Consider the following 27,012-nt stretch of genomic DNA (forward strand, 5'->3'; position numbering starts at 1 on the left):
GTCACTATGAGTTGGAACCAACTTGTCAGCAGTGGGGTAGGTTGGTTGGTAACTAAATGAAAAAGAAGACTTTCAAGTATAGATTATCAACAGGTAGTGCTTTGGCAGCAACATTGCCAATCCCCATATTCAGCTTTCCAGAAATAACGATGTTAACACGGAGTAGCCCTGCATTTTTTTTACCCTAAAAGGTAAAAAAGGGCATTTATGTTGGAAAATGGAAAATAATACATACATGATAAAAACAAATGGAGAACAAGAAGTTAGTCCAGCCAAGCAAATGAATAATGGCCTTGACTGCTATAGGCAATCAGTCTTCCTTCCTTAGGAAGATAAAAGAAGAATTGACGCCTATGAATTGTGGTGTTGGTGAAGAATATTGAATATAACATGAAGTGCCAGAAGAATGGGCAAATCCATTTGGGAAGAATTACAGCCAGAATGCTCATTAGAAGCAAAGATGGGGAGACTTCATCTCACATTCTTTGGACATGTTATCAGGAGGGACCAGTCCCTGAAGAAGGACATCATGTTTGGCAAAGTAGAGGGTCAGCAAAAAAGAGGAAGACCCTCAACAAGATGGATTTACACAGTGGCTGCAGCAATGGGCTCAAGCATTACAACAATTGTGAGGATGGTGCAGGACCAGGCAGTATTTTATTCTGTTGTACATAGGGCTGCTGTGAGTTGTAACCAATTTGACAAGACCTAACAAGAATAACAAAGCTATAGGTAAATCTTTGGAAAATTAAATAAAATATATCAATAAAAATATGTGCTTGCAAAAGACATTTATTAGTAAAAGAAAATAAATTCAAATTCCAATCCAATACAGTTGTTATTCATCTCCATTATTGTATATGACATAATCCATAGATGCCATCATAGTAGGACCAACATCTTGAGTGAAGGATACAGAGTAATATTCTGATTTATTAGATGAAGAGTACAAATCAATGTTCTAGGAGGGAGTTGTGCCAGAGATCCATATCTGAAAATGAGTTATTTGATTTTAGTGACTCAAAATTTAAATACAAAGTTGCATAAATCCCATTTGTTTACCCTCCAAATTTTCTCCCCCCCCACACACACTTGCACCACTATATTACTATTAAAAAACACCAAACCCATTGCTGTCAAGTTATTCCGACTCATGTACCCCTATATTACGACAAGAATGTGTTATTGTTGCAGGGAAAGTAAGTGCTCCATTCTTTCCTCTATATTTCCCAGGCTTCTTTGCAGGCAGGGTGGAATCACATGTCTAGTTCTGACCAATTGGCTGTGAGAAGATATATGTGCCATTTCCTGTCTTTGGCAATTAATAATTGGTGTGCTTCCTCACTCTCTCTTACCCTGACATCAGGATTGTTGAGTCCAGGTTTTCCAGAAATAGTACATGAAAGGCATATGCTTCACTCACATCAGAATGTGACATGATGTGAGGAAGAAATAATCTTTTATTATGTAAGACACTAATGTTTTGGGAATTAGTTGTTACCACAGCCGAGGATAAATAATGCATTGACTACTGATTTACATCTAAATAATGGTACATTCAAAACAGAATTTTTAAAATATAATACTAAAGGTAATAATCATGATGTCCCTGATATAATTCTTCTTGTTTTTTTTTTAAGTGACAGAGCATTTTAATGAACTAGAACTTTATTTATTTATCCCAAACATAATATCTCCCTCTGCACTCCAGTCTTAGTGACACAAGGGGGAAATTTGGGTCCATCATGAAAAGTGATGGAAGATTGCAAACATTTTGTGTGAGTTCTCTGTTACCACTATTAGTGTGATTTCAGGCAAATTACTCACTTGTACCTAAGCGTTCTCATCTAAAAAATGAGACAGACAATACTAATACTTGTTGTAAAAACATACACACACACACACACATATATATATATATATCTGGAAATAGTAGGAAATTAATACTTGCTTTTCAGAGTTTATTCCTACTGAAAGGCAGAAGAGCAATTTAGTGTTAAGCTGTGTTTGGAAGTGTGCTGAATCTGGAATTTGGTTTCTATTTATGTTACATTAAAAGTCAGGGGCAGAAATGAATATTTACTCATACTTAATTATGTTTTCTATGGTGGTCATTGTGAGTCAGAGCCAACTCCACAGCAACGGTTTTTGTTGTTGTTATTGTTTGGTTGTGGTGGTATTTATATAGCAAAGAACTTGATTGCAAGAGAAAATGCTCATATAAGAAGTTTTGTAACATACTATTGTATACGAAAATTTCTAAATTATTTGCACTTAAAGCAAGATTGTTTATTTTTTCTTTCTTTTAATGTTATTTTAAACATTATTATTCTTTTAATTTAACATGATTTTAGTGTTATTTTAAGACTATTGAATGGTCAACTGCAAATCCTAATGAGTGTCCTAATGAATTTCATAACTCATATTCAGAATACTCTCTATTTTACCACTCTATTTAGCTTTCTGAAACAGAGACCTGGTCATATCACTTCTCTCAGCTAAGGTCCTTAATAAATTCCTTTCACTGTATGATAAAGCCCAAGGTATATCTAGTGGTATTTTCAAGGTCCTTTTTTTTATCAGGTCCTATGTTTTTTATCCCCACTTTCTACCACTCTCCCTCTGCCCTCACATGAACTGTGAACTACAAGTATTCATTGGTAGATGTGAAATGATTTAAGTCAAAGAAACCTACTGAATGAATGTGTTAATGAGTGAAGATTCAGAGAATAAGGGTAGCTTTATACTTCTTCTGAAGCAGTTCCAAACAACCGTTTAATTAGATTCCTCGTTATCTTTTTTTTTTGTTGTTGTTGTTGAAATATACATAGCTGAACATACATTAATTTAACAATTTCTACATGTACAATTCAGTGACACTGACTACATTCTTCAAGCTGTGCAACCATCCTCACCCTCCTTTTCTGAGTTCTTCTTCCCTTGGTAACATAAACTCACTGCCCCCTAAATTTCCTATTTAATTCTTCCAGCTGCTGTTGTCAATTTGGTCCCACGTAAATAGATATCAAATGATCACAATGCTCAAGGCAGACATTCTTTATTATTTAAGCTAAATGGTTGTTTGATTTTAAGAAGACTTCGGGGGATATTTTTGTTTAAGGTTTAAAAATTGCCTCAGGACAATAGTTTCAGGAGTTTATCCAGCCTCTGTGGCTCCAGAAAGACTGGAGTCCATGAGAATTTGAAATTCTGTTCTGCATTTTCCCCCTTTTGATCTGGATTTTTCTGTAGAATCTTTGATGAAAATGTTCAGTAATGGTAGTAGGGAACCATCCAGTTCTAGTCTCATTTTCAAAGAGGCAGTTGTTAATGGAAGTGGTTAGCTTTCCATTCCATTTCCCCCTCCTATTCCTTACTTTCCTTCTTTCTCTGTTCCTTCAGATGAATAGATACCAATTGTACCTTGGATGCCCACTTGCTAGCTTTCAAGACCCCAGGCACTACGCAGCAGACTAGGAGGTAGAACAGAAGTACTAAACATGATATTAGGCCAATTAACTGGAATGTCTCACAAAACCATGACCCTAAACCTTGGAACCAAGGAACTAAATCCCATGAGGTGTTTGTACACAAGCAGCTTCAGCAGCTGCTCCTCTTTTGTTGTTGTTGTAAATATATTTATCACATAACTTTTGCCAATTTAATTTCTTAAGGTGTACAACTTATTGACATCAATTTCATTAATTGGCTGTGCAACTCTACACTTAATCAGTGCAATGTTCCTATCACTGAAAACCAAAACTCAGTGCTCCATAAAAAAATAATCCCCCTTCCCCTCTCCCTCCCACCACTAGTAACCACTTATAAACTTTGGTCTCTATACATTTAAAATTTTTTTTTTTACATTTACCTGTTCTTATATCTTAGAGGAAGGAAGTTTTTTATTTTATTCTATGGAGTAACTACTAACAGGATCCTATCAGGGCAGAAATGTAATTTATAAATTATTCACTGATGGATTTCAACTCCCATTTGCTTATTGCTTGTCCCCAGAGTTCAGAGTATCTTCTGTGTAGCTTGGAATCCCACTTTCCCAATTGTCTGGGCCACATCTCCTAAAACTTAGGAACTAAGTGCTTCTTAAATAGTTCTCATAAAATTCCAGAAAACGTATCCTTCATGTCAAGATGGGATAACAGGAATCAGATTAACCATCTTGCCTGAACAATTAAAAAATATATATATGAAGCAGCAATTCATTAAGAACTGAGCAATAGACTATGGAGAACAGTGATCCCTAAGAGATAGGAAATGAGCCCTATGGTGGTGTAGCTTACTGCCTGGAGTTTTTTTCAGGCTTTGGTATGGGGAGGTAGAACACAGACAGAGTCTGATGGTCTCCCTAAGTTTAGGCAAATGAGATAGGAGTTCAGGAAGGTCAAGACAGCTAGAGTTCACAGGGCAGAGTGTCTGAGAGTAAAGGGGCACAGAAACACATGTACAAAAATCTAAAGAGGTTACCCTTATGTCTTCAACTGAGTATTAATTATTCATATAAAGAAAATACCTGAGGCCAGAGAAAGAACCACTTGAAAGGACAAAATGGAATAAAATCTGGTTCCTGGAACTCACACAGAGCAGGAGAAAGTTCTTGAGTCTGCTAGTTGCAGTTAAAAAAATTTCAAAATTCACAGGGCTTAAGTGCTGATAATAGCTTTATCTCACTAACGGGAAAAATCTAGTCTTAGATAAAATGATACGCTGTCTCTGCCTAAAGAAGTTTAAAAACATAGTTACCTAATTGCAACCCACAATAAAGCTCAAAATCATGTATATGGATACAAAAATAGCTTGCACTCAACAAGATAATATTTACAGTATCTTTCATCCACTAAAAAATACCAGACATTCAGAAAAGTTGGAAAATAAGACACATGATAAGAAGAAAAACCAAAAAAGTTAAAACTGACCTAGAAACTACAGACAGTAGAATTAATAGATAGGCATTAAAACAACTATTGTAACTGCACTCCAAATATTCTGTATGTTAAAGGAAAGTTTCAACAAATTAATAGAGACACAGGAAATGTAAAAACCAACAAACCAACTAAAAAAAAAAAAAAAAAAAAACCCAAACTGCACCTTTATATATGAAAACTACAATATATAAAATTAAAAAAATTTAAAGTAAAACATCTGGCAGCAACAGTAGAAAGGTTTAGAGGGGAGAAATTGAAGCATACTGTTAGCAGATTTTTATGGTGCACTGTGATAAGATTAAGATATATATTATAAACCCTGGTAAAAAACCAATAAAATAACACAACAAATAATTATAGATAGTAAACTAATACAGAGGATAAATGGGAGCACACACATAAACACACACCCCTCAATTAATCCAAAGGAAGGCAGAAAAGAAGGTAAAGAGAGTGGGACAAATAGAAAATGAAAAGGTGCTAAATTTAACCCTACAAAACAAAAACCCAGTGCCATCAAGTCGATTCTGACTCATAAATTTAACCCTACCATATCAATAATCACATTAAATGTAAATGATCTAAACACCACTGTTAAAAGGCAGAGATGGGCAGATTGTTTAAAAAAATAAGAACCAACCCTTATGCAGCCTAAAAAAAAAAAAACAAAACTTAAATATAAAGACAAAAATAACAAAAGTAAAAGGATGAAAAATGTATATACCACGCTATCCTGATTAAAAATCCTCACAACTGGAACAATAAGCAACATCATGATAAACAGAGAAAAGACTGAAGTTGTCAAGGTTTTCATTTTACTTGGATCCACGATCAATGCCCATGGAAGCTGCACTCAAGAGATCAAATGACATACTGCATTGGGAAAATCTGCAAAAGACCTCTTTAAAGTGTTAGAAAGCAAAGATGTCACTTTGAGGACTAATGTGTGCCTGACACAAGCCATGGTATCTTCAATTGCCTCATATGCATGTGAAAGCTGGACAATGAATAAGGAAGGTACAAAGGGAATTGATACCTTTTAATTATGGTGTTGGTGTAATTCAATATGGGCTGCCAGAAGCACCATGGACTGCCAGAAGAACAAACAAATATATCTTGGACGAATTACAGCTAGAGTGCTCCTTAGAAGCAAGGATGATGAGACTTCATCTCATGTACTTTACACGTGTTATAAGAAGGGACCAGTCCTGGAGAAGGACATCACGCTTGGTAAAGTAGTGGGTCAGAGAAAAGTGAAAGACCATCAACAAGATGGATTGACCCAGTAGCTGCAACAATGGGCTCAAATATAGCAAGGATTGTGAGGATGGCACAGGATTGGGCAGTGTTTTGTTCTTTTGTATGTAGGGTTGCTATGGGTTGGAACCAACTTGATGGTACCTAAAAACAACATATACCGAGTAACAGCTTTAAAAAAAATGAGGAAAAAATTGATATATTGAAAGAAGAAATGACAAATTTACAAACACAAGCAGAGATTTTTAACAACCTTCTCTCAATAATTTAAAGAACAATTGATAGAATATTTCGAAAATGAGTAAAGATACAGAAGACTTGAACAATACTATCAGTCCACATGATCTTTATAGCCAAGCAACAAAAGCAAATTAAGATGAAAATTTTATCAGATGGACCATATTCTGGGCCACATAACAAATCTTAATTTTTTAGAATTGATTCTTATCTTACAATGTATATTCTCTGACCAAAAGGAAATTAAATTAGAAATAAATGACAGATCTCTGGAACATCCCAAATATGTGGAAAATAACACAACTGTATATATCCGGGGCAGTTCTACTCTGTCCTATAGGGTTGCTATGAGTCAGAATCGACTCGACGGTACTGGGTTTGGTTTGTTTTTTTTTGGTTATATATCCCATGTGTCAAAGAAGAAATAAAAAGAGAAATTATAGTATATGAACTGAATAAGATTTAAAATAAATGGTCTTAATCTGTGAGATGCCTCTAATGCAGTAATAAATGCTTGTATTAAAACAGAAGGAAGGTCTCAAATCTTTGACTACAACCTATACCTTAAGAAAATAGAAAAAGAAAAGTAAATAAAACTCAAGCAGAAAGAGGGAAATATTGAAAATTAGAGCATAAATTGGTGAAGCAGAAAACAAAAACAATAAGTCAGTGAAACCAAAGATGAATCTTTGAGATTAAAAAGATAGATAAAATTCTGGCCAGACAAATCAGGGAAAAAAAAGAAAAAAAAAAATCACAAAGACCAATATCAGAATGTGAGTAATAACATCGCTACAGATTCCAACAATATTAAAAAATGATAATATGGCAATTAATAAATAATTTTAGGCTATTAAACTCTACAACTTAGATGAAAAGGATGATTTTCTTGAAAGCCATAAATACTCAAAGGCCATTCAAGAAAAAGGAGGAAATAGTCATAGCCCTGTATTTATTTGAAAAAAAAAAAAAGTAGTTAAAATCCTCCCCACGAAGAAGAATTTAGTCCTAGTTGACTTCACTGGTGAATTCCACCAACAGTTAAGGAATAATTAAGATCAACTCTACACAACTCTTCCAGGAATATAAAGATGAGGGAATATTTTCTAACTCATTTTATGAGGCCAGAATTATTTTGATACAAAAAACAAAGAAGTTACAAGATTAGAAAGCTATAGGCCAATGTTTGACTCAGATGCAAACATTTTAAGCACAATTTTAGCATAGTAATATATAAATGGAATCCCTGGGTGGTACAAATGGATAAGCTCTGGGCTGCTATTTGAAAAGTTAGTAGTTTGAGTCAACCCTGAGTTGCCTTGAAATAAAGGCCTGGTGATCTACTTCTAAAAAATCAGCCATTGAAAATCCTATAGTGCACAGTTCTACTCTGACACACATGGAGTCACCATGAGTTAGAACTGACTAGATGGCAACTGGTTATATATGTAAAAAGAACAATACATCAGAAACTACTGGAGTTTGTCCCAGCAATGCAAGGTTTGTTAAATGTTTAGAAATCAATCCATGCAATTCACTTCATTAACACACTAGTATGATATATATATACATGTAATCATCTTAACAGATGCAGAAAAGTATTTGAAAAATATTCAGCATTTGTTCCTGATGAAAATCCTCTCAGGCACAGAATAGAAGTGAGTATTTTAAACTTGGTAAAAAGTCTTTATAAAAAGCCTATTGCTACCATTATCCTTTATATAAAAAACTGAGTGCTCTCCCCCTAATATCAGGAATAAAACAAGGATATCCACTCTGATCAGTTTTATTTAACATTGTATTGGAGATTGCAGCTAGTAAAATAATGTAGTAAATGAATGAATAAATGATTTAACAACTGAAAGAATAAATAAATGGCATTCAGTTTGCAAAACAAAGGGAAACTGTCTTGATTAGAAGATAACATGTAAAATATTTGGAAAAATATTCAGAAAAGCTACTTAAACTAAAAAATGAGTTTAACAAGCTTTCCAGACACAAGATAAATACAAAATTTAAATATATTTCTATGTATTATAAAAAAGGAATCAAAAATTGAAATAAAATATCAAATCAGACAGATGCAAGACCCGTCAACTGAAAATTACCAAATATTGTTGAGAGAAATTAAAGACCTAAGAAAATAGAGGTATATCATTTCATGAATTGGAAGACTTACTATTGTTTAAAAACAAAACAAAACAAACCCATTGACATCCAGTTGATTCTGATTCATAGTGGCCCCATGTACAATAGAACAAAACACTGCCTGGTCCTGCTCCAACTTCACTATCATTGCTATGTTTGAGCCCATTTTTGCAACAACTGTGTAAATCCATCTCATTATGGGTTTTCTTTTTTTTTTGTGCAGAGCCTCTACTTTACCAAGCATGATGTCCTTCTCCAGGAACTGATCCCCACTGATAACATGTCCAAAGTATGAGATGAAGTGTCACCATCCTTATTTCTAAGGAGCATTCTGGTTGTACTTCATCCAAGACAGGTTTGTTTGTTCTTTTAGGAGTCCTGGTATATTCGTAATTCTTTGCCCATACCATAATTTAAAGGCATCAATTCTTCTTTGGTCTTCCTTATTCATTGACCAGCTTTCATATGCTTATGAAGTGAATGAAAACACCATGGGTCGGATCAGACTTACCTGAATAATAAAAGTGAAATCTTTGCTTTTCAACAATTTAAAGAGGTCTTTTTGCAGCAGATTTGCCTAATGAAATATGTCGCTTGATTTCTTGACTGCAGCTTCCATGGGTGTTGATTGTGTATCCAAGAAAAATGAAATTCTTGACAAGTTTGATCTTTTCTTCATTTTTCATGATATTGCTTAGTTGTTCAGTTGCGAGGATTTTTGTTTTCTTTATGTCAAGGTGTAATCCATACTGAAGTCTGTAGTTTTTGATCTTCATCAGTAAGTCCTCTTCACTTTCAGCAAGGAATGTTGTGTCATCTTCATAACGCAGGTTGTTCATGACTCTTCTTCCAATCCTGATGCCGCATTCTACTTCACATAGTTTAGCTTCTCAGAGTATTTTCTCAGCATACAGATTGAACAAGTGTGGTGAAAGGATACAATCTGACTTGCACTTTTCCGAACTTTAAACCACGAAGTATCTCTGTTCTTTTCAAACGACTGCCTCTTGATCTATGTACATGTTCCTCATGAGCACAATTAAGTGTTCTTGTATTCCCATTCTTCTCAATGTTATCCATAATTTGTTATGATCTATATAGTTGAATGCCTTCGCATAGTCAATAAAACACAGGTAAACCTCTTTTTGATATTCTCTGATTTCAGCCAGGATCCATCTGACATCAGCAATGATATCCCTCTATCCAAGTCCTTTTCTGAATCCAGCTTGAATTTCTGGGAGTTGCCTCTCGATGCACTGTTGAAACTGCTTTTGAATTATCTTAACTAAATTTTACTTGCATGAAATATTAATGATATTGTTCAATAATTTCCACAATCAGTTGGATCACCTTTCTTTGGAAAAGCATATATATGGATCTCTTCCAGTCGGTTGGCCAGGTAGATGTCTCACAAATTTCTCGGCATAGATGAGCGAGCACTTCCAGCTTTGAATCCATGTGTTTGAAACATTTCAGTTGGTATTCCATCAATTCCTGGAGCCTTGTTTTTCACTAATGTCTTCAGGGCAGCTTGGACTTCTTCCTCCAGCACCATTGGTTCCTGATCATACACTACCTCCTGAAATGTTTGAATGCTGACCACTTCTTTTCGGTACAGTGACTCTGTGTATTCCTTCCATCTTCTTTTGATGCCTCCTGCATCGTGTAATATTTTCCCCATAGAATCCTCCTGTATTGCAACTTGAGGCTTGAATTTTTTCTTCGGTTCTTTCAGAATATATGTGGATAGCAAATAAGCCAAGAAAAGATGCTCTACATCATTGCTCATCAGGGAAATGCAAATTAAAATCAGAGATACAACTACATGCTCTTTGGAATGTGTAAAATTAAATAGACTGACCATAACAAAGACTGCTGAAGATTTGGAGCAATTGGAACTCTCAAACACCTCTGGCAGGAACGTAAATTTTTACAACTATCTGTCAATCTCTTAAAATTTAAATGTACTCCCACCATATGAAACCACCATTTCACTTGTAGATGTTCACCTAAAATAAATAAAAGCTTGTTGTTGTTGGGTGCCGTCGAGTCGGTTCCGACTCATAGTGACCCTATGCACAACAGAACGAAACACTGCCCGGTCCTGAGCCATCCTTACAATCGTTGTTATGCTTGAGCTCAGTGTTGGAGCCACTGTGTCAATCCACCTGGTTAAGGGTCTTCTTCTTTTCCACTGACCCTGTACTCTGCCAAGCATGATGTCCTTCTCCAGGGACTGATCCTAACTGAAAGGTTTAAACCTATCAGCATCTCCGCAGGAGAAAGATGTTTCCGTATAGATTCACATCCTTGGAAACCTTATGGGGCATTCTACTCTGTCCTATAGGTTCGCTATGAACGGAAATGACTTGATAGCAAAGGGTAAGACTTGTACATGAATATTTATGGCGGCTTTATTTGTAATAACAAACAAATAAAAAACAGCAACAAACCAAAACAAAAAACCCATTGAAAACAACTAAAATGTTCACCAGCAGAAGAATGGATAAAGATAATTATGGTACATCCATACAATGAAATACAACTCTACAGAGAGCAGAGAGAGAGAGAGAAAATATGAACTATTGATATACACAACCACATGGACAGATCTGTGAATAATCATGATGAGTGCCTATAGTATGATGCCACTTACATAAAATTTGAGAAAATGAAAACCAATCTACAGTAACAGAAAACAGGTCAAGGATGGAAGGAAGGGGAATGTGGGATTACAAAGCAACAGGAGACAACTTTTGCCTGTGGCAGGTATGTTAATTATCCTAGTGAATTTTTCCAGGGTTTATGTAGATGTCGTAGCCCTGGTGGCACAGTGGTTAAGAGCTGCGGCTGCTAACCAAATGGTAGTCCTTGGAAAATCTATGGGGCAGTTCTAGTTCTGTCCTACAGAGTCGTTATGAGTCAGAATTGATTTGACGGCAATGGGAGGTATACAAATGTTAAAACTTATCAAAGCATACAATTTCAATATGTACAGTTTGATATATGTCAATTATATCTCAACAGAGCTGTTCAAAATATTTAAGAAGATATCTATTTGCTTGGAGGGAGATTGTGCTTCTCTGCCCTCCTACAAATCTCATACATTACCGTGGCAAGGTTTACGCAACCTACCTGGTCAAGAAACAGAAAACTGAGATTCTGGGACAACAGGTGTAGCTGCAGCAGGCTCAGTGATCGCAGGCTCAGCTACTGCAGAATTGGCTGCAGCAGGCTCAACTGAAGGAGGCTGGGCAGCAGGGGCTTCAGGGTTTCTTGCAGGAGGGACAGAGGAGGAAGGCCCAGCAGGTGGAGGAGGAGGAGGAGGAGGGACAAGCCAAGCGGCTGGGGGAAAATTAGGGTTAGGATAGAAAGCAGGGGCCCCAGGAGCAGTGAGAACCCAGGGAAAAGGAGGTACCTGTTCTCCAGGTTTAGGAAATTCAGGGTAATTAGGGACGTCGTACTGTGAGGGATAGTAATGAGGAGGGAGATAATTGACTGGTGGGCGATAGGGACTATTCAGAGATGGCTTAAGTGGGTAAAGATGATTGCCATTGTAATCCTAAAGGAGAAGAAAAGAAGTCCATTAAAGTTGATTATTTATGTTTAGCCTACTTATATATTATTCATGTTGTTACTGTGATTACACATAATAAGTGATGATAGTATTTTTTTTTTAATTCCGGTTTAGTCCTTTTCCTAAGGCTGATGCGCTTTTGGACTTTTTGGGAACTAATAATTTCTTAAGAAAATTATATAAACCCCAAATTAGGGGAAAATATTTCATATTTAGGAAAGAGCATGTTAGAATCTGCAGAATATGGCAGCCTAGGCTAGGGCAAATATGGAAGGAAAGAGAGTACACAGCACAGGATCCATGCTTCCAGGCTTCCTCCAGATCTCTAAAGTGCCCCACTGAAGCACTTAGTCATATACCTCTTCCGAGTGTCCCACGTTCCGGCTTTGTCCTTCTAACTGCTCCCCACCCTTCATCAAAGCTCCCACTCCTTCAAGTCTATCCATCTTAAATTATTAAGAAGGAAAGCAGACTGCTTGTGGATGACCGACTACTGGCTTTTCACACCTGATTTTCCCTGTGATATTTGTGTTTTGGATGAGTTGCTTATTAAAGTAACAGATGCATTTACTGTCAAATTTCAAACGATGTCTTTTAGTAGAAGGACCCCCACATTTTCCTCCAGTTGCTCTAGGTTTGGCCCTTACATGTATGTAAGACTGTCAGAGAGCTTCAAGGTCCTAACACTATGTCATAATAAATAGAAAATTCATGTTTCTTAGTCTCACATACACGAATAGTTTTATTTCCTAACATAAATTTGTTGGTTTTCATTTGCAGGCCATTTATGGTTTATATCTCAGGACTCTGGATTATTTGATTTGTTGCATAGCTCAATTATATTTAAAGGAATTTTAAATTTCAATAATATAAATATCATTTTAAAATATTATAAGTTACATTTAATATATCCAGAGTCCCCGGGTGGTCCAAATGGTTATCATGCTCAACTGCTAATTGAAAGGTTGGAAATTCAATTCCTCCCAGAGATGCCCCAGGAGAAAGTCCTGGCTATCTACTTCCAAAAGATTGCGGTCGTTGAAAACTCGATGGAACACAGTACTGTTTTTGCACACTTGGGGCTGCCATGGGTTGGAATCGACTCCATGACAACCGGTTTGGTTTGGTTTTGGCAGTGCAAACTGTTAATGTGCTTGACTGCTAACTGAAAGGTTGGAGAGTCCAGTCCACCCAGACGAGCCTAGGAAGAAAGACCTGATGATCTACTTGTGAAAAATCAGCCATTGAGAACCTTGTAGCACAGTTCTACTCTGACACACTTGGGGTCTCCATGAGTCAGAATTATTGATAGCAACTCTAAAAAAAATATTATTATTATGTTTACCAGTTAACTGGCTGACGGAGTTATTTTCTTTACATGTGTTCCGGGTTAATTTATCAGTAATCCCCCCTCCCCCCGAAAAAAAAACTCAAACCCATTGCTGTCGCGTCAATTCCGACTCACAGCAGCCCTATAGGACAGAGTAGAACTGCCCCACAGGGTTTCCAAGAAGTGGCTGGTGGATTTGAACTGCCACTCTTTTAATTAGCAGCCAGACACTTACCCACTGTGCCACCAGGGCTCCCTATCAATAATACACACCATTTAGAAACATAGACCCATCTTTTGTATTTATTGAAAAATACTGCCTTCTTAATCAATACTCTTCTTTGATGTAGTACTTTATTTACATGATTAAATTTTATTTTAAACTGCTTATCCTAGTAGGCAGGCAAGACATCAGTTTGGGAAAGATGTAAGAAAGATACCAGTATTAATAAAAAAATTAAAGAATTTATAAGTATAAATATACTCTGCTTATACATGCATATTTAAATGGGCTCATCACAGTAAGAGGACACATTGCTCAATTATTTTCCTAGCTTTTCAAAGAAACGCATAATAATATTGAATTATTTTATATTATTAAACACTATTTTAAATAAAATATTTAATTTTATTTTATTTTAAATAAAATATTAATAATGTGAGATAGATTTCAACATCTTAAAATATAAGTATAGAGAAAAAAATATATTTTACCTCTTCGCTGGATGAGAACAACTTCTAAAATGATAAAGAAGAAAATAATGTTGCTTTTAGATTTTACATCACTAAAAAACATCTATATTTATATCTCTATTTATATCTACAGTGAATAGAACTGAAAAAAATTCTGAGTTACTTGGAATTTTCTTTTTTAAACGATGTAGTTGTTTGCCTTGTTCTCATTTTTATGTGACTATCTTGCAATCTATAACAATTTTATCATGGCTTGAAGGGAAAGCCTGACATACCAAAAACTTCATTACACTGTAAGGAAAGTGCACTTAATTAATGCTTCTACCCATTGAAAAGGAATCAAGGCTTTACGGTAAAAAAATTTAACACAAATACAATTATTTCATAAGTAATTTTCTAGCAATCCAGAGAAGATTAATAGCATTCATGTTTTAGCAGCAAAAGAGGTCACAATTTTTCATTGAAAAGAAATCCAAGTTTCTAAACGTAAAATGCATTTCAAGATAATAATAAAAAAATACATATATGGATAAAAAAAAATTTACCTCTCTGAAGAAGGGCAAACGCTTCTAAAACAAAGGGAAAAATAATTTTTAGTATATTAATTCATTAAAAAGTATCTGTACTCAGATTTTCATATTATTAAAGACTGCATAGCCTCATAATTATTATAATTTATTTTTGAAATATGAGTCATCAGTATATATTACTTGTTTATCATCAAAATCATCATCGTTTTACCTTTTTGACCTAGGTAATTACCTCAAGAAGTTTTAGTTTGGCTGGATGAATTTTGGTTTGTAATTTTCCACATACACAAACTTTTATCATCTGAAAAACCATTCAGCTTCTTATTTGTATATCTGAATAGGGAATGAGATTGATCTGACCTACATTAAAATAATCCGAACCCTTTCAGTTTGCTGTATTCTCTTTCACTTACCAGATTTTGTCTGTAGTGTGTTTGTGTGCGTGTGTGTGTGCGTGTGTGTTGTCTGTTGCCACCTCTTTACAGTTCCAACTTTAGATAATTTGACGGTGTAATCTCGTATTTTAAGATTGTCAACAAGGAATTCTGGTTCTATACATTTTTTTTTATATATATATGTATATACATATTTTTTTTTCCAGCCCACTACATTTCTGAATTCGTTTCCTTTTCTTGCTGTTATCCATTTTCAGGGATTACAATTTTATTATTCTAAATTTTTTAATTTATTTTGAAAAATTTGTCAGTACAAACCTCATGCCCACTAACATGTCTCTCTGCTGCATCACTACAAGCACCACAACATATCATTAACATGAATCTCTGCCCATTATTGTTTGATAATCATACTACCATTAGAATGTTGAAAGTCCATTTACTCACCCTTGCAAAAGCAACACACACAAAGCAGGCCCAAAGTAGAAGCTTCATATTGATTGATCCTATGGAGATTAATATCATAAACTGATAACTTCTGAAAATGTATGCTATATTTTTAAATTATTTCTCTTCTCCTAGAGAGAGGCAAAAGAATATATGAGTTAATTGTTCTGAGCTAGGAAGACCCTGAACAGGTGATTTTGTCCTATTTCATTACTGTCCATATGACCTAATAGGAATGGCACTAAAGCCAAAATTATCTTTCTTGGCAGATATCCTTCATGAACTACTTGTGACCGAACTGTCTTTAAGTGGAAGTCAATTCATTAGATATGTTTTGCAACTAATTTGTCCCGGAGGGTTTACTAGGAAATAGAATTGCTTAAAAGTAGCCCTTCTGTGACAGCTTTATTGAGATTTTCTTTTTATGGCATCAGTGGGAGATTAGTATCATCTACTTGGAAAAACTTCCAGCTTAAAATTATTTTCATTATGCCCTGTGGCATAAACTTGAGGCCTTTGATAAAGGATTTGTCCTCCACCTCTGTAAAGTAGTGAGGCAGCCATATATTTAGATGTGTGTCTTAATTAGGCTTTTAATTTTCTTCAGAGAATGTACAACCAGTCTCTAGTTGGTTGACAATTAAAGCTTATAACCTTTTCATTCACCAAAAATATAACAATCTCCACTTTTACAAAAAATATACATACAAGGATGTTTATTATAGCATTTTTTACCATTTCAAAATGAGAAATAATAAAAATGCCAGCAAGAGATGATTTTTTAAGCACTTAATGGCATATCCAAACTATAGTATGTTATTCAGCCAGTAAAATATGGTATAAATATGTATTTATTGACATGAAATCAAGTTCATGATCTATTGTTAAATGAATGTTTAAATGTTAAATATTACTTAAGTATTTTTATGAGTAATTTCTTGTTAGATGATGACCAATTGTTTTTATAATTACTTCCATTGTCTTTTTTTTTTTTTTTTGTAAAATGTGAATATATTACCTGGATGCTAACCATATTTTAATAATATGATAGTATTTCAAGTTTTTTGATAAAAGGTTGTGAATACTTTCCTGTTTAACTCTTTAAAAAGATCTACACTGGAAAAATATTTATGGAAGAAGCCCTGGGAGTTAAACACACCATCCATTTCTCAAAACATACCTTTTATCTTGGAACCAGAACTTACCCGTTGGACATGATTTTGACCACATGTTGAACGGCCTTTGTTATAATATATTCCGGTATTACACCACTGATTTTTTTGAGAGGCACTTTAAGATAAAAACTAATGCACTTCTATTGTTTTGAAATTGTAGTGATATTAAAGAAACAGAAATCCCATTGCCAATAAGTTGATTCTGACTCATGACAACCCCATGTGTGACAGAATAGAATTGTTATATGGGGATTCCTTGGCTATAATCTTTATGGAGGCAGAGTGCCAGGCCTTTCTTCCATGGAGCTCCTGGGTCAATTCGAAAAGCTAACCTTTAGGTTTGTATTTGGGCTCAAATTGTTTGTGTCACTGAGAGACATATATATACAGAAGATGTAAAATATATGTTAAAAATATATATATTTACAGAAAGTATGCAATAAATTTTAAATATATATACATATACATGATGAGTTATTAGATCTGTATTTCACTCTGCTTCCACGTGACCATCATTGATATAATTTCTGACAGGTCCCAGTACCTGGGCTTTTCTTGAGCTACTGACATATTTTAACGTCTTAGAGACATGAATATTCCTTATTTCTTGGTTTTACATTTACTTTGTTCTTTGGCTGCCAGGAGTCTCAGAGTCAGATCTCTTGCCCCTATTTAGAGCTCTACAGGGTATTATGGCACCCCACTTCTGGTTAGTTACTTCATCTTTGGCTTTATCTTATTTTTTTCACCAAAATATCTACATTAAAAAAAATATTTTTCTCTGTATTTTTCTAAGCTACCTGAAACTCTTTTAGAATGGGTAGTATAATAAATGAACAGAAAAAGAAACAAATTAACCAACTCAGTGAATCTTTCCTGAAATTTTTTATCATACCAAAATTTCCCTCTGGTACATTTTAACACTTTTGTAAAGACAAAAAAAAAAAAAAAAGGATAATTAGTGGAAACAAAAAGATTGAGAATTATAACTAAAGATAATATTTTTATCTCTCAATATAGTCTAATTATTTTTAAGTACTCTATACCTCATTGTAAAATACTTCTAAACATTAACAATATAAAGTTAACATATGTCAATATTCCTTATAAAAGTATTGCTTTTATCCCTGTCTGGCATTCTGAAACAGAAAGACTTAATTGGCTACAGCCAGATTTTCAGGCAATTTTCTAAATAATTAAGACTCTTTCCCCTACCAGTGCTATTTTTCTTTTGGGAACTGATCAGTGAACCAAAACCGTAAATGTGGATAGAAAGAACTGTTTGAGATTATGCACATACGCTTTTTATGAAATACATAAAAATCGTGTTTATTCCCATCAGAATAATTAACAGCTAATGAAGGATAATGGGATTATAGTCTTAGAGTCCTTAAAAATCATTTCGGGAATGGAAAAAAAAAAAAAACAGATTTATCAACATTTAAAAAAAATTTCTTTGCTCTCATGGTCTCTCAATTTATTTATCTATCCATATATCACTGGTGACTTAGAGCTTTAGAACGCTCCAGAAGAAACACAACCTTTATGCTGATTCATATAATAGAATTTTTCCGTCTTTTCCTTAGTCTTTTTTATTTTTTTAGATTTTAAACAAATAGATGAGAGAACCTTACTTAATAACAAATTATTCAATTCTACAGAAGAATATGGGACCCCCCGAGTGGAATCAAAACATCCTTTAGCATTTACGTGAATTCCCGAAGCCAGCTGGAACCTAGGGAAAGAAATTCCATTGATAAGTCTCCTTCTCCCATGCAGTCATGAGGTGAAATTTCAAAAATACCTGATGTGTGGTAGAGTAGATGTACACAGAAAGACCCTGTGTTACCACCCTCCCCAACCCAGGGAAGCGTATAAATGTGCCATTTATTTATAGGCAATCTATTAAGGTTTATTTAACTCAGACTCAGTACAGAACCTTTAAAGCACGGGAAAATGTTAATATAGATTAAAAAAAAAAAAAAGATACCTTGTTCCAGAATGGAAACTAATGCCTTCAGGTTCTGGTGTTGAACTGGACAATGTGCCTCATTCCTTTTTTTCCAGAGGCATTTATAAGGAGTCCTAAATTTAATGTTAGCTCTTTTGTTTCAAAATAAATCAGCATCAAATCTGAAACAATAAGAACCTGTCAGTTTGATGGATTTGACCTGAAATTTAGGGGACTAAAAAAATAGGGAAGTTCTTTTCCACAGAATGACACTAAAAGAAAAATTTGAGTACTTTAAGCTTAATTCCTAAATACAACTTTCCACAATTTATTATTTGACTATATTTTGGCATTGATTAGAAAATATAATGAAGGAAACTTATGCTTTACTGCATGTTAGGTTAAGCATGAAATATAATGAATAGCGTATTTTTTTAAAGCAGTGTGGTGTTTCTTCCTGTATTACTTTTATAAACATGAATATTCTCCTATGAATAAATATTAAAAACTGAAAGAATTCTTCCACCCTGTGAAGTTATTTTTGACAATTGAAAGACTCTAGTAATACATAATATCAAGTAGGAAATGATGATAAGAAATAGTACTGGCTGGCAGTGCCTGAGCCATATATCAGAATAATGTGAAATACTTCAGCTTGATGCCCTTTTGGATCATAGTACTGCCTGTAGCATTTGTCAGAAGATGGAGAATCCTCTCTTCCTAGTATGTAAGTTTATATCTTCTGAACTAGATCAGCCCAAACCTTTACATTAATGGACTCACAGAATAAAAAGTGTGCTCATGGTCAAGCATAAAAATAATTGCCTCATTATCTACTGAACTGTAATGCATGTCTGGCATTCAGTAAAAATTACAAGACCTACAGAAGGACTAGAAAAGAACACAGTCTGCAAGTAAAAAGGGAAAGGTCAAAACCAGACGAATTGTGATACAGATGTTGGAACTACCAGATGGATAATTTAAAATAACTATGAAGAACATGTTAAAGATTCTATTGATAAAGGTAGACAAGATCACATAGGTAATTTCTGCACAAAGATGAATACTATAAGAAAAAATCAAATTAATATGCTATAAATAAAAAAGTACAGTAACAGAGAAAAAGAACTCATTTGACTGCCTCATCAGTGGACTTGACACAGTTGAGGAAATAAGCAGTGAACTTGAAGACAGATCAATAGAAATTATCACACTAAAACACAATTGAAAAAAATAGCAAAACAACCATAAAAAGTAAACAAGAACGGAGCATCTAAGAATTCAGGGACAATATGAAATACTCTAACATAAATGTAATTATAATCCTAGAAGGAAAAGAACAAATATTTGAATGAATAAATGGCTGAGAACTTAGCAAAATCAATGATGGACATCAAAACCATGGATACAAGAAGCTTAGAGAACAGTAAGCAGGATTAATACTACACAGACATGTGTGAACACACACAGAGATCCCTAACATATTATTGAAAGTTCTGGGAACCACAGACAATGAGAAAATCTTGAAGACAGTGAGAGGGAAAAACAAACAAACAAACAAAAGTTATCTACAGAAGGATATCAATAAGTATTACAGTAAACTTCTTGTCAGAGACAATGCGAGCAAGAAGAAAAAAAAGTGATATACTTAAAATAATGGAAATAAAACATTGTCAACTCAGAATTCTATGAGCTGAAAGCATATCCTTCAAAAGTGAAAGAAAAAATTACAGGGTGCCTCCTGAGATCCAGTGCTTTTAAATCCTTGGAACGCGCGCAGAAAAAAAATGAAGAAATGAAGGCATAAAGAACTAGAAGGTTACCTAAAACAAGTGTATAGATTTGAAAAAGCCCAAACTGCTTCCAAACAGTATACAACTAGGTTGACCTTTGCAACACGTGCACTCTACACAATTCAGAACTCAAGCTACAACACTGAAAATGAAGTGGTTGCAGACCTAGATATGTTTGTGGAGTGCTTAGCATCAGAACTGCAATGTTAGGAGAAGGGTTGTGTGTGGATTTGACATAGACAAAGATGCACTGGGAATATTTATTTGTAAAGTGGAAGAGTTTGAGTTCACGAATGTTGACTGACATGGTTCAATGTGATATGCGCTCATTATTTAACAGAATGCCAAAGTCTTTCGATAAAGTAATTACAAATCCTCCCTTAGAGACCAAGGACAATAAAGGACAGATTCAGTTTTTTGGAAGACTGCTTTGGAAATAGCAAGAACAGTAGTATATTATTTATACAAGTTCTCAACTAGGGAGCATATTCTAAAGAAAGCTGAAGAATGGTAAATCAAGATAGATTTTATTACAGAGCTAAAATATGACCTGTCAGCATCACACAAATTTCATAAAAAAAGGTATCAGTGGACATTGAAGTGAATCTAATTTGGTTTTGTTTTTAAAAACCTCCAAAGTCAAAAATAGCTTAAATTATAATTAAAATGAATAAAAAATTGTTTACTAAAAAAACAGATGAAAGAGTGATATATTCTTAAATAAATAGCGAAAGAATGAAGAATGCATTGTCATCTGACATACCATATAAGAATATTAAAGACAATTCTTCAGGTAGCAGGGCTATAATATAGGTCAAAACTTGGGTCTGAAACAAGAAATGAAGAGAGAGAGGAAATGAAATAAATGAAGGGAAAAAAAAAAAAGAAAATCTTATTTTTAATTGCTATAAAGCCAGTGCACAGGCCCCACGTGTCTGTCAGAACAAGGCCAAGGGCCAACTGCAGAACAGACCATCGGTTGCTCATATGCAAGTTAAGTTGAAACACAAGAAAATTAGAACAAGTCCATAAGAGTCAAAGTATGACCTTGAGTATATGCCACCTGAATTTAGAGATCATCTCAAGAACAGATTTGACACATTGAACACTAATGACTGAAGACCAGATGAGTTGTGACATGACATCAAGGACATGATACATGAAGAAAGCAAGAGGTCATTAAAAAGACAGGAAAGAAAGAAAAGACCAAAATGGATGTCAGAAGAGACTCTGAAACTTGCTCTTGAACATCAAGTAGCAAAAGCAAAAGGAAGAAATGAAGTAAAAGAACTGAACAGAAGAATTCAAAGGGCTGCTCAAGAAGACAAAGTATTATAATGACACGTGCAAAGAGCTGGCGATAAAAAACCAAAAGGGAAGAACACGCTCAACATTTCTCAAGCTGAAAGAACTGAAGAAAAAAATAAAGCTTGATTTGCAGTACTAATACTGAGTTACAATAGTTAAGGATTCTATGGGGAAAATATTAAACGACATAGGAAGCATCAAAAGAAGATGCAAGGAATACGCAGGGTTACGATACCAAAAAGAATTGGTTGATGTTCAACCATTTTAAGAGGTAGCATATGATCAGAACTGATGGTACTGAAGGAAGAAGTCCAAGCTGCACTGGCGAAAAACAAGGCTCCAGAAATTGACGGAATATCAGTTGAGATGTTTCAACAAACATATGCAGTGCTGGAAGTGCTTATCGTCTATGCCAAGAAATTTGGAAGACAGCTACCTGGCCAACTGGCTGGAAGAGATCTGTTTTTATGCCTATTCCTAAGCAAGGTGATCCAGCCGAATGAAGAAATTGCCTGATGATATCATTAATATGACATGCAAGTAAAATTTTGCTGAAGATCATTCAAAAGTGGCTGCAGCAGTATATCGACAGAGAACTGCCAGAAACTGAGGCCAGATTCAGAAGAGGATGTGGAACCAAGGATATCATTGTTGATGTCAGATGGATCCTGGCTGAAAGCAGAGAATACCCGAAGGATGTTTACCTGTGTTTTATTGACTATGCAAAGGCATTCGACTGTGTAGATCATAACAAATTATGGATAACATTGGGAAGAATGGGAATTCTAGAACACTTATTTGTGCTCATGAGGAACCTGTACATAGATCAAGAGGCAGTTGTTTGGACAGAACAGGGAATACTGCATGGTTTAAAGTCAGGAAAGGTGTGCGTCAGGGTTGTATCCTTTTATCATACCTATTCAATCTGTATGCTGAACAAATAGTTTGAGAAGCTAGGCTCTATGAAGAAGAATGGCGTATCAGGATTGGAGGAAGACTCATTAACAACCTGCGTTACGCAGATGATACAACCTTGCTTGCTGAAAGTGAAGAGGACTTGAAGCACTTACTGAGGAAGATCAAAGACCACAGCCTTCACTATGGATTTCCCCTCAACAGAAAGAAAACAAAAATCCTCAAAACTGGACCAATAAACCACATCATAATAAATGGAGAAAAGATTGAGGTTTTCAAGGGTTTCATTTTACTTAGATCCACAATCAACACCCATGGAAGCAGCAGTCAAGAAATTAAAAGACACATTGCATTGGAGAAATCTGCTGCAAAAGACCTCTTTAAAGTGTTGAAAAGCAAAGATGTCACCATGAAGACTCAGGTACACCTGACCCAAGCCATGGTATTTTTAATCGTATCATATGCATGGGAAAGCTGGACAATGAATAGGGAAGACCGAAGAAGAATCAACACCTTTAAATTGTGGTGTTGGCAAGAATATTGAATATATCATGGACTGCCAAAAGAAGAGCACATCTGTCTTGGAAGAAGTACAGCCAGAATGCTCCTTAGAAACAAAGATGGTGAGACTACGTCTTACATACTTTGGACATGTCGTCAGGAGAGATCAATCCCTGGAGAAGAACATCATATTTGGTAAAGTACAGGGCCGACAAAAAAGTGAAAGACCCTCAACGAGATGAATTGACACTGTGGCTGCAACAATGGGATGAAGCATAACAATGATTGTGGGCATGGCGCAGGACCGGGCAGTGTTTCGTTCTGTTGTACACGGGGTTGCTGAGTCGGAACTGACTCAACAGCACCTAACAACAACAACATAAAGAAAACTTACTATTTAAAATCTAGGCTTGACTCTTGTAAGAACTTTGAATAAGTAGAAAAATGTTTTGTGTGTTTATAGCATATGTATAAATAAAATGTCTGACAACAATGGCGCAAAGAATGAGAGGAATTCTTACATTACACATGAAGCAGTATGATATTATTTGAAACAAGTAGACTTATATTATTTAAAAATGCATATTGTAAACTCTAGGGCAATCACTAAAAATTTTTAAATAGATGTACAACAGAAGAAATTATATAGGATCATAGTAAAATATTCAATTAAATTCAGTGAAGATAGAAAAGATGAATGAAGAAATAAAGGGCAAAGAGAATAAATAGAAAACGTCTAACAAGATGATAAATTTTCATCAAACCATATCAGTAGTCACCTTAAATAAAAATGGTCTAAATATACCAGTTAAAAGAGAGATTGTCGTATTATATATTTTTAAAAAGACCTAAATATATGCTTTATATAAGAAATCCACTTAAAGTATAAAGATATGGAATGGTTGAAAGTAGAAGGATGCAGGAAAATACACTGTGAAAACACTAACAAAAAGAAAGCTGGAGTAGCTATATTATTTTCAGACAAAGTAGACTTCGTAACAAAGAATATTACCAGGGATAAAGAGGGACATTACATAATTATAAAGGGGTCCATTTTCGAGGAAGATACAATCAAAGGACTTGTGGACATAACAGAACTTCAAAATATGACGCAAAAACTGATAAATCTGAAAGAAAAAATGGACATAGAAAACTACGGTAAGAGATTTCAACTCCCATTTCTCAGTAACTGATAGAAAAAGCAGTCAGTAAATTCATAAGGGAAAAATGATCAGATCAACCAACTTGAGCTGACTGAGATCCATAGAATACTCCAATGAACAACAGAAGAATGCACACCTTCTCAAGATCCCATGGAAGATTTCCCAAGTTAGGCCATACTTGGAGCCCTAGTGGTGCAGTGGTTAGGAGCTTGGCTGCTAACGAAAAGGTAGACAGTTCGAATCCATGAGCTACTTCTCGGAAACCCTATGGGGCAGTTCCACCCTGTCCTATAGGGTTGCTGTGAATTGAATCTGCTCATGGCAACTTTTGGGGCTTTTTTTTTTTTTTTGGTTTTTAGGCTGTACTTATGGCTATAGGAAACCCTGGTGGCGCAGTGATTAAGTGCTATAGCTGCTAACCAAGAGGTCAGCAGTTCAAATCTGCCAGGTGCTCCTTGGAAACTTTGGGGCAGTTTTACTCTGCCCTGTAGGGTCAGAATCAACTTGATGGTGGTGGGTTTTTGGGTTTTAGGGCCATAAAACAAACCTTAACAAATTCAAAAGAAGTGAAGTAATAACGATTATGTTGTTGATCCAAAATAGTTAAGCTGGAAATCAATAACAGAAATATATCTAAAAAATCTCAAATATTTGATAATTAAACAACACACTTTTAAATAACTTTTAGGTTAAAGATGATATCTCAAGGTAAATTAGCAAATATTCTTTTCTGTCTTTAGTCTTTTACTATATAGTCAAGGCAGTGTTATCCAAAGTTTCTTAGATAAGCCCCTTCCCTGACATTTCCCTCAACAAAGCTGCGTCATGTACTTTTAATACAGTTGGATTTATTTGCCACAGTCTGCATTCCAGTATAGGTTTCCCCAGCATCCTTTTTTTAAATTTTAATTTGCATCTAGTTAAATTCACTGTTAATGTGAATCATTCTATGGGTTTTGGCAAATCCATAGAGTCATATATTCACCACTATGTTACCATACAGAAGTGTTCCATTAGACTAAAAAACTCCCTTGTGCAGCCTTTTTGTAATCACCTCCTTCCCCTTTCTCCAGTTTCTGAAAGCCACTGAACAGTTTCCCATCCCATAGTTTTATTTTTCCCCTTCCATTTTTTCCTTCATTTTGTTCTCCCCTTTCCTCTTTCACTTTTTAAATTCTTTCTTCTATCCTCTCTTTTCCCTTCTTCTTTCTCTCTCTTTCCCTACCTTCTTTCTCTACTTACGTTCTTCATTTATCCTTTTCTTCCTTCACTTAGTCATTTAAACAATAGTTATTATTTAGTACTATTATGATTGAGTACTATGATAGGCTCTGGAGATAAGTGAGAAATGAAACTCAGTGGATGAAAAATAATCTAGGGAACTTGTGGGGAGATGGCAGCATGAGCAGGCCTAAGATCCTGACCCTCCCACATGAGCACCAAGAAAAGCAATCAGAAATCTGAACTCAACTTATAAGAACTCTGAAAAAGTGGGGGGAGTATTACAACAACTTACCACAAACTGAAGCAAGAAAAAGCAACTTCGCAATGGTAGGAAAATCTTTTTCTACTGCCCCTGCCCTTCTCCTTCTGGTAGGGCAACCAGGCACACGTAGCGGAGCTGCAGCCAAACCACAGCTTGTGTTCACAAAAGGGCCTTGATACCTGGCTCTGAAATGAATAGGGCAGATTTTGCTGGCACACTGTTCAATATGCCTGTTCTGAAAGGTCAGGTAGCTGCCTGAGGACTGAAACTTCAGTCTGGCCTGAATCAGAACTCTCACAGGATTAGAAAGGGAGCAATGAGCAAAGTCTAAAGGCTGTGCCCACCTAGAATAAAACACAGGGGTAATGCTTTGGGAACTTCTTTTTCGACAATGGATCCTCAGCTATGACACCAAAACCATGAACAACAGAAGACAACATAGATAAACTGGACTTCATCAAAATGAAAAACTTGCATACATCAAATGATTTTATCGGCAAAGTGAAGAGACAATTCACAGAACAGAAGGAAATATTTCTTAACCATATATGTGATAAGGGTTCAAAACAGAGATGATATGAAGAACTCCCACAACTCCACAACAAAAAGAACAACAATTCAATCAACAAATGGACAAAGAAATTGGATAGATATTTTACCAGAGAAGATATGCAAATGGCCAAAAAAGCACATGAAAAAATGTTCAACTTTATTAGCCATATTTGAAATGCACATTAAAACTACAATGAGGTACCATTCCATACCTACCAAGATAGCTATTTATCAGTAAATGGAAAGCAACAGATGTTGGCAAGGATGAGGAGAAATTGGTATCTTTGTCCTTCGTTAGTGGGATTGTAAAATGGTGCAGGCTGTGGAAAACAAACAAACAAAAAAACTTAGAATTACCATATGATCCAATGATTCTATTCCTAGGTGTGTGTGTGTATATATATATATATATACACAAGAGTTGAAAGCAGGAACTCAAAGAGGTTTTTGTACAACAATGTTCATTGTAATATTATTCACAATAGCCAAAAGATGGGAACAATCCAAATATTCATCAATAGATGAATGGATAAACAAAACAGGGAATATCCATACAGTGAAATTCTGATACATGCTCTAACAGGGATGAAACTTGAAAACATTTTGCTGAGTGA

The 27,012-nt window shown here is 35.1% G+C and overlaps 1 protein-coding gene and 1 pseudogene across 1 annotated transcript; one reads left to right on the forward strand and one right to left on the reverse strand.

Annotated features, from left to right (window-relative positions):
• Positions 1–754: 754 nt before the first annotated feature.
• On the reverse strand, positions 755–26,222 carry PRR27 (proline rich 27). Its single transcript, XM_049886188.1, has 6 exons — positions 25,877–26,222; positions 15,555–15,613; positions 14,728–14,751; positions 14,204–14,227; positions 11,718–12,144; positions 755–991 (listed from the first exon to the last, which is right to left on the reverse strand). The coding sequence occupies exons 2-5, from the start codon at positions 15,600–15,602 to the stop codon at positions 11,722–11,724; spliced, it is 519 nt and encodes a 172-aa protein (XP_049742145.1). The 5' UTR covers positions 15,603–15,613; positions 25,877–26,222; the 3' UTR covers positions 755–991; positions 11,718–11,721.
• On the forward strand, positions 20,468–21,100 carry LOC126077142 (rRNA N6-adenosine-methyltransferase METTL5-like; annotated as a pseudogene).
• Positions 26,223–27,012: the final 790 nt, after the last annotated feature.

Source organism: Elephas maximus, chromosome 5 (genome assembly GCF_024166365.1).
Source record: "Elephas maximus indicus isolate mEleMax1 chromosome 5, mEleMax1 primary haplotype, whole genome shotgun sequence".
NCBI lineage: Eukaryota > Metazoa > Chordata > Mammalia > Proboscidea > Elephantidae > Elephas > Elephas maximus.